At 44.6% G+C, this 8,691-nt stretch overlaps 2 protein-coding genes across 2 annotated transcripts; one reads left to right on the top strand and one right to left on the bottom strand.

Moving 5' to 3' along the window:
- Positions 1–2,957: 2,957 nt before the first annotated feature.
- Positions 2,958–4,861, top strand: MELLADRAFT_104574 (uncharacterized protein; the record flags this gene model as incomplete). Its single annotated transcript, XM_007407671.1, has 4 exons — positions 2,958–3,349; positions 3,416–3,793; positions 4,278–4,398; positions 4,727–4,861. The coding sequence occupies 4 exons, from the start codon at positions 2,958–2,960 to the stop codon at positions 4,859–4,861; spliced, it is 1,026 nt and encodes a 341-aa protein (XP_007407733.1).
- A 474-nt stretch (positions 4,862–5,335) lies between these two features.
- MELLADRAFT_84288 (uncharacterized protein) lies at positions 5,336–6,548 on the bottom strand (the record flags this gene model as incomplete). Its single annotated transcript, XM_007407901.1, has 5 exons — positions 5,336–5,564; positions 5,632–5,735; positions 5,789–5,941; positions 6,000–6,410; positions 6,486–6,548. The coding sequence occupies 5 exons, from the start codon at positions 6,546–6,548 to the stop codon at positions 5,336–5,338; spliced, it is 960 nt and encodes a 319-aa protein (XP_007407963.1).
- Positions 6,549–8,691: the final 2,143 nt, after the last annotated feature.

Consider the following 8,691-nt stretch of genomic DNA (forward strand, 5'->3'; position numbering starts at 1 on the left):
GGTCAGTACACTCAATCTATGTCCATGGGAAACCAGAATACGTCTACACCCGAGGCCCCGGAACAGAGTCGTGCAAGCTCAATGATGGTCCAGGTTCTTAGTACAGCGCGCTTCAAGTGGTACAGAGGCTATCCACGCCATGCAGTAATGGACATTTTCGGCACTTGGCTCACAGACTCCGCTCCGCTCCTCCCAAATACCTTGGTTCAATGATAATATCAAGCGCTTTTGAAGGCGACTCACCGAAATCAAGATTGAAAACTGTTTAAATGATCTACAAAAAGGCAGGAATGCATGCGTTAGTAAAACCCACTGATCTAGATCGGATAGTGCGTTAGACGCAAAACCAAAAAACAAACATTATGCAATCGTGACCAGAAGCAACCCAGAGTGAACCCACGCGCCCTGTTTGATGGAGTGATTAAGTGCTTCTTGGACAAACGAGTTCGATGACAGGTTACAAATGGGAATGCTATTGGGCAATTTTGAGATATAAGCACAGCGTGGGTCGAAACGGATTTAAGCAACGGTTACGATAAGGCGAAATCGTATAGTGAATTCCCTGCAAACTGCTATCAAGTTAGGAAGTTAGTAAGGACGTTAGCGGTAGGCAACACCGTAGGAGCAAGATGATAATGATGTAGGAATAGTGGAATGTGAGACGCGAGATCAAATGAAATCAACAAAGACAGATTCTACGCACAGACGAGTCAATAAATGGAAAATTTACATACATATGTACCGGCCTTTCTGAAAACTCCAAGTCCGTAGGTGATAACCTCAGGCACGCATGGCTGATCTTGGCACAACCAAACTCCACCGCACGGTCAGCCGCGGTGCACCCGCAGATCACACCGCATTGATCTGGAAAACGCGTGTTCAAATCACTAAGTGCGCTAAATTCATTTCCTCTCAATACAAACTCAAACCATCAAAAATACACCCTCAAACTCAGATGATCACATCCACTCAACCTAGAATACCACCGACATCCCGATCACTGGACATCCTGTACATCCCACCGGCACCCAGGTTGTAGGCTGCCACAGCGAAGCCTCCTCGCAAACGCCACAAGACCAAGGGCAAAAACAAACGCAACAAACGCAAGCGAGGAGACAATGGCTCCGGTTCCGAAACCGAAGATGAGCCGATATTTGACCCAGGTGCAATCAAAGCCCTCGAACTTGGTACCACCGTCTCGGCCATCGAAGCAGTTTTGTAAGCCATGAACTCAACCATCTGTACGATGTTGTTCAATACACTGACAGAATGGCTCATCCTTATCATTAGCGGAAAGTACATTGGCGTTTGTTGCCCTTCGCGATGGAACCGATCCTCACAAAGCCCGAGAGCCAGGGCCATATTCAAAGACGGTGAGTGAAGTATGGGACAATACCAGCAATCCTTACACTAACATCTATCTTGAAATAGCTCGCGGAATTGGTAGCGGCGAAGGCATGAGACACCCGAGTGCGGTGTCGAAAAGCCTGACCGAAGCCGAAAAGGATGTCTACAAGAAAGCCACCCAAGAGATCGATCCGCCCAGCCTTCAAGGTATGGACGAAGACCCAGCAAGCCTGGACGTTGGGTCTCGCTCTCGAGACCAGCTACTACAGTCTGGTTCAAATACTGTAATCAATCCTCGAAGTCTCAAAAAACACAAGGGTAATGCCGCCAGATATATAGATGACCTTATGAAACATGTAAGCAGCATTCATTGGCCACTTCCGATAAAGAAATGTGACTGAGACCTCAATTCTCTGCAACAGTGTATTCCGGTCGCCAAATCCAACCACTTCGAGATGATTGTTGTAGCTGTATCAAACCATATATCGGATCATAGCTTTCAGATGACGCGCTCAACGGTAGGGGTCAAGAAAATTGTCGAGGAGATATACGCAATCGATGGTGTCAATAACTTCGCACCAGAAGTACAAGCACACTTGGTGGGTCGAAAACCCAGAGCGCTGGCCAAATCACAACCTGGTAGTTTTTCATAGGGTTTCCGTGATCTCGAACTTGTATCTTTACATCTTTCACTTATGATTTATTAGAGAATAGCCGCAAGTTTCATGCCAGGGTGGTCGGGTCCCTCTCAACTTATTGTAGTAAGTCCTACAGAGTGATCAGAACTACATAGTCACCGCTAATATGTACATTTCTTTCTTTAGAGGGAGTGACCGGCTTGAAACATTGGGCATGGAGTACTTGTGACGCCACTTTCGAGGAAGCCGGATTCAAGTTCACTTTACTCCCTGGTGCACGATCGGTTGAAGAAACCTTCAAGACCAAAAGCAACAACATAAGCCGTGCCAAACTTTTGGCCATTGAAAGCGACCTATTTGTGATTACTTTCAGAGTTTTTATGTTTGGTCTCAACTGTTCTCAATCTCCGATGCTATCCTTTTATTTTATACATTCTCACTCGATATGAAATGAAATGGATAACACCCATATGCCTGACTTACACGTGTTTGATTAAGATTAACGTCGTGTTTGAACACGCCCGAAATGCTGATTGACCAATGAGTTTGGCCAGGATCCTTTACGATAGGATATCACTTGTATTTGATACAAGCGATATTAACACGGCCGAGACATGACTTGATGAATGAGAGCAAGTATCCGCGGTGCTGCAATGCAACCCTTCAAATATACAACGTAAACAGGAAGTTTATCTATTGATAAACATACACGTCACCACGATACGCGTCCTCAAGGCTTCTCACCCTCCGATCATCGGGATGAAGGTCATCTCTTGGACTTAAAAGCTGCAAGTCATTTCGATTCTCCCTCTTCTCATCGCTCCAGATCCATCCAGAGTATCTACCATCCACCAACACTACGCTTTCATTACCAATACTACCCTATTATTACTTCAACTATTGTGTTTTACTTCGCATCCACTACATTAGCTCTAAATTCGTCAAGTTCAAGTCATTCTTACAAATCCCATCATGTCTTCACCTTTCACTTCCAACGGCAACAATACTTCTTCAGATGTCGTAACTCCTACCACGCCTCTTCATATCTCGACCCTTCCCGTCAGTTCAGCTGCTGCGAGATCGATTCTCGAAGTTGTCATGTCTACTCGCGGAAGCGCTGAACGTGACCCCGTGTCGATCCCTTTAACTGCCCACCCGGGTGTCAAGGAAGGCAAAGACCAGTGCATGAAGTGTGGCATGATTGGGCACCGTACTTATCAATGCGCTGAATATTCAACTTCCGCCGAATCGATCCCAGACTGGCGCCGTACAACTAACGGTAAGATCTACAGTGTCAAGGCATTACTCGGTATGCATCCTTACTGCAAGTGGACTATGGACACGGTATTGGAAGATTCCTCAAGGTAAGTCTCTTTGCTCTACATATCAACATCAACACGATTTCTCACTCCCATAGGTGCCTTCCCCAGTCAAAACCTTGATGATAATAACCCATCGGCCACACCCACCCCTGTCCCTACGAGTGTCGCATCCAAGGCTTCAAATGACAATTTGACCAACTTGACTTCGAAAGATGATTCGACCAATTTACCTGCAAACGAAGATTCCAGTGATTTAGATATTGAAGCCATGTATTTCGAAATTGGTCGTTCAGTCACTTCCGCATGGACCAAGGGGATTGATATCAGTCCTCCATCCCCCACCCCTCCCGCTACCTCGTCTTCACCATCTGTGGTGGTGAACCCAAATCAAGATTCTCGATCAAAGGCAAAAGTCTCTCTCCACCAAGCTTTCAATCCGTTGGTAACCCCATGGAACGATTGGTGCGAGATTTGGAATTGGATCCCGTAAGTGAAGTCACTCTGGTATCAATCATAATACCCGAACACTTCTAAAAGTGTTGTCTCTTATCTTTTCTTTGTGTAGCAAGCACCAGCAATGCTGCTGCTGCCGCGGCCACAAGCAAACGTGCCACAGGTCTGAACCATATAGCCGTAACCGTCGGGCGGGATCATGTCCTATGGAGGAGTCATGATTCGAGAATGATCATCCTCTGTCTCTCGAACTCCCATTATCGTATTTCTTTATTATGAAACAATTCAGCAGTCAATCGAAATGACGCAAGTTTTTCTCTACTTTACACCACAATACAAGATGTGGGCAGATTCTTCTAAGCTGTTTTGGATGATTGTAGTTCTTTTCTCTATTTCTTCTTTACTCCCACCTGATACAAGATGTGGCCGTATTCTTATATGTTTGACCGTAAATGTCCTGTGTGTTCGATATGGTTAAGTTATGAGTTATGAGTTTGTAATACATATATGTTTATAGTGAAAGTGTTAATGATAAACACCATCGAAATCAAATACGTTGTGTGATCTTTGTACCTGACTTTGAGGAGCAAATGGATCATTCAGGCTTAAAAGTCATTTTCGAAGATGAAGATGACGAGGTATGGCAAAAAGTCAATAACAAAAGATGTGCGAAACACAAAGAAGCATATAATTCAAGGTGCACAAGCCAAATTTCCTTCATGTTTGTAAAATATGGGTAGCTTATATGTGTGAAATATAAGCAAACACCTACATTGTAGGAACGAAAGTGTTTTCACAAGATGAAGACAACGAGCTATGGAAAAAAGTCAATAATGAAACCTGTTCGAAATGGAAAGAAGTATAAGGTTTGCGCGTCAGGAGGACGTTCAACGAACGGGACGGCAAAAGCATAGACACGACGACCGAGTATCAAGCCACGTATAACATGTGACATGATCATGTCAGCAAACTCTACATGCACTCACCAATCCTAAAGTTCCATCAAAGAAACTTAGCGCCTCAGGCGTGGCCTCGATCAAACTCACACCGGTGCAAAATGAACCGGATGCCAAGTTGATCCTAAAGCGTCAAACAACTTGAGACTCAATTAGGTTTGATATTGAGTACCCGTAACAATAGCTCCTCATACTCCGTAGTTTGATCAAGAATGTTTATCTCTGTGATCAATGTCATCTAAATCAAACATGTTCGCCGCAGAAATTGGTAATAACAGGGGGGTCACGCTGCACAGGATTGATTGCCACAAACATGTTTTGATGAATCAGATATGGAAGAAAAGAAACAAACATGTGGAAGACATTTTTGTGTTAGGAAAGGTGTTACAAAGTGCATGAGTGTGCAACGCTCTTAACCCTCAATCATCAGGCAGAGAAAGGGATACTCAAGATAAGGGAGAGCGGAGTTAAGAAGTTCTGTGCACGAGGTTCAACAATTTGGGACAGTGCAGGGGCACAATTCACAAACAAAGCCAAAGACAAATGTCAATATTGAGCACACGCAGAGCCAGATATTGGATGTTTGCGCGGCAATGTGCGGCCACACAAAATCATGATCTTAGAGCTCTTCAGACCCTGGAGCAATCACCTTGGTTGCCTTTCTCTTGGGCTGAGAGCGAGCCCTCTTCTTCGGTGGCTGTGAAGTAGGTTCCGCCGGGTTAGATTTTTCCACACCAGATGAGACGGATGGTGGAGTATGATCCGAAAGGCCAAAAGGAGTGCTGGAACCGGAACCCGAAGCCGTGATTGGTGACTTGAACGGTGTGTTCGCAGCTCGTGAGGTGAATCTAGGAAACATGATCAAGGGGTTAGCATGACTTAATCACAAAGCAGGAGATTGAGCGGATCCCATACTTGATCGGTTTGGGGCGAGAATTAGGAGCCTGACTCCCCACTTTTACAGCTTTCTTACGCCCCGCGGACTCAAGATGGCTGGAAGTCGGCGCTACTTTATTGACCTATGAGATGATTGTGTCAGACATTGAATGGAATGAAAAATACGGGTGCGTACAATAACTATGTAGCGATTTGTTTCTTCGTTAAAGTCCTTCACATGACCGTGGAATTGGCACTCGCGCCCAGGTTTCACGATTTGAGGCAAGCCTCCAAGATGCTTGAATGGCGGAATACGGTACTCAACGGGCATGGAGGTCGGTTCCTTGGTCTAGAAGATGGTCATCAAAATTGGATTATAAAGGGAATGACTACGGGTCTTGACTTACCTCGGGGTGAAAATCGCAGTGCTCCACGATTGCGTATAGGGTAATTTTATCAGGCTCATTGGAGTTACACTTCAGATATTGCATGTGATCTTCAACGTAGAAGTCAACTTCTAGCACACGGCCAATCCCAGTAAGACCAGTTTTGTCCGCAACACTTTCTGAAAAGGTTTCCACAGTACCAATAAGGGCGCGATCCGAACCTTCAAAAAACAGCTCGTCATCGTAAGTTTCCTTGGTATTGGTAGGGAAAAAGGATCCACGCAGGAAGTAAACATGCTTAGGCAGGAGCATGAGTTCTTTGTTGCTGAAACCGGTGGCTCGAATCTCGTACTGAACCTCTTTGTCGGTGTTGTCGCCTCCACAAATTATGTTAGTGGAAAAAGTGCGGAATTCAACCTTGTAGTTTTGTTCCTCAGAAAGCTAAACAGGCACGATTCATGAGCCAGGCATGTGGTCGTTCCAGCTTTAAATTTGGGCGTGCCTCACCTGTTCTTCGACTGCAAAAATGCCAGAAAGATGGAGGCCATGGCCAGTGCACGGTTCTGACATAAGCTCACACTTGTATGTTCTAGGGTCGTGCGTGGGGTTAGTGTGTAGTATGAACCGTAGCGGAGAGCAAAGGTGATCAGAAAAAACGGGAATGACAGTCAGGACCAAATCCGTGATCACGAGTTATGGATGATATTGAGAAAAATTGCGCACTTGGTATTGATGTAGCAATGTGAGGCAGGTTGTGGGGATAAGCGGTGGGACGGGCTGGCAGGCTTGAATGGCGGAAATGATCGAATGCTTTATACCTGGTAGGAGGATGGGTACCAATGTAGGAGCGGTCAAAGCAGACCAGGGACCTGAAACTTGTGGAACGTGGTTTGATTAAACACTCACAGCACCACTTTCCCGTGAATAAAGACATATTCATGCTCGTGGCCCACGATTTACGCCACCTCGGTAACAAATCGGGTTGCTGGAGTTGATGGTATTGCATGCTACGATTCGAGACCAAGCAGCAATGTGGGAATGAAATCGGTTCAGAAACAAAGATTGTAGGCGAGGTGAACACGCTGTGAAGAAGATTCGCGGCGTCAGAACAATTCACGATTACACGTGTTGATACAAAACGTTGTGAAATGAGCGAGCGCGGATGTACACACCAATATGATTGACAGTGTTTGAACACAGCAGTTCACACGACCTGTCTTGTATGGGTGATGGAATAGCATTTGACTTTGACGTTATCGGGCCAGGATTGGTCATAGGACTGAATGCATCGCAGAGACGGAAACAGAGCAATCGTCCCTGCACGTAGTCGCAGGAAGCAGTCAGGGGATGCTTAACGACCAATCTTAAGAACCCGATGGATCCGGGCCGAAATCCATGAAAGTGGGTGCGAAGAGTGAAAACTTGAACGGAATGGACTCCAAATAGAGGTGTGCCGGTGGAAAGGTAGATTGTGGTGAAAACGTCTGAAATAAGGGCCAGCCAAATCCATGAAAATGTAATGGAAACAATGATAAGATGGGCCTCGTTTGACAGCGTGACACGGATAGAAGTGATCGCATGCAGAGAGTAGTTCACTCATTCTTCCGAAAAGTCCTGTCTTTGCGCTAGATCAAAAGCCGCTATCATGAGGTGTGGAGATTCAGGATATATGAGTCGGGGTTTGTGCTTCACATGATATTATGGGGATTACGCAAAGGAATGAAAACATGTTTGGTTTTTGTTTGGGGTAGAAAGTCAAGTCGGAGGGTAAAGAACGGAAACAATGTTTGACTTACTTTCAGAGGTCGGGTTGCAGCCTCGTGGGCATGTGAACATCGAAACTTATCGATCGAGAATTGGTGTGACAGGCGTAAACCTCCGGATGTAAGTGTGATTTGCTGAATGTGTAGAGGGAGATGAGATGGGGGTGATGGCGCAAATAGCTTGAAGACTACATTGAAAAGCTGGATCAGGGCTGAAGCGCGTGAAGTGGGATTGTATCTGCAGACGCGGAAACCTCGAAATTGGTAGCAGGGTTTGGAGGTTTAAGTTGGTTTAATCTGTGAACACGGTATTCCTTTAACATGTATGATAAAACCGACTTTAATCCAATCTTTGATACATTGACTCACAGACCTAGAAGAGTTCATGATTGGTTGTGAGCTTTATCTACATATTGGTTAAGAGGAATGAAATTGAAATTGCAGGTAACCTCAAATATTCATTCATTCAACAAATTGAATATGGTCATGATACTTTGGATGTATGGATCTTGATCTCAATGGCACTGAAGAAAACCCCTTCCCTACCTACTTTATTTCTTTTTTACTTTGATACATGATATTATTCATATGATTCATTCTATCTTATATCTCAGATCAGTAATAAAAGTTCAAAATCCTTAGATGCATAGATTACAGATTGTGAGCTAATCAAAAAATTGTCAAACTTTCAAACTGTCATAAATGCTAGATTATTTGTAAAGAGGTTAATATTTTTATAATGTCATACTTCTTCCACATATACCTACTTTACAGTCTTCAATTCATGCGGCTTGGTACTTGCCAAGAACTCCAAACTTTAATCCTGTCTTTTGGTATCAGGTATAGATAGATGTGCATTCATGATCATCAACTAAGACTAGTATGACTGTCCAGTTGAGATTCTTTGATCCACGGGAATCAGCACTCAAGCTTCATACCATGAATGAAAT

The sequence above is a fragment of the Melampsora larici-populina genome (assembly GCF_000204055.1).
Source record: "Melampsora larici-populina 98AG31 unplaced genomic scaffold MELLAscaffold_10, whole genome shotgun sequence".
NCBI lineage: Eukaryota > Fungi > Basidiomycota > Pucciniomycetes > Pucciniales > Melampsoraceae > Melampsora > Melampsora laricis-populina.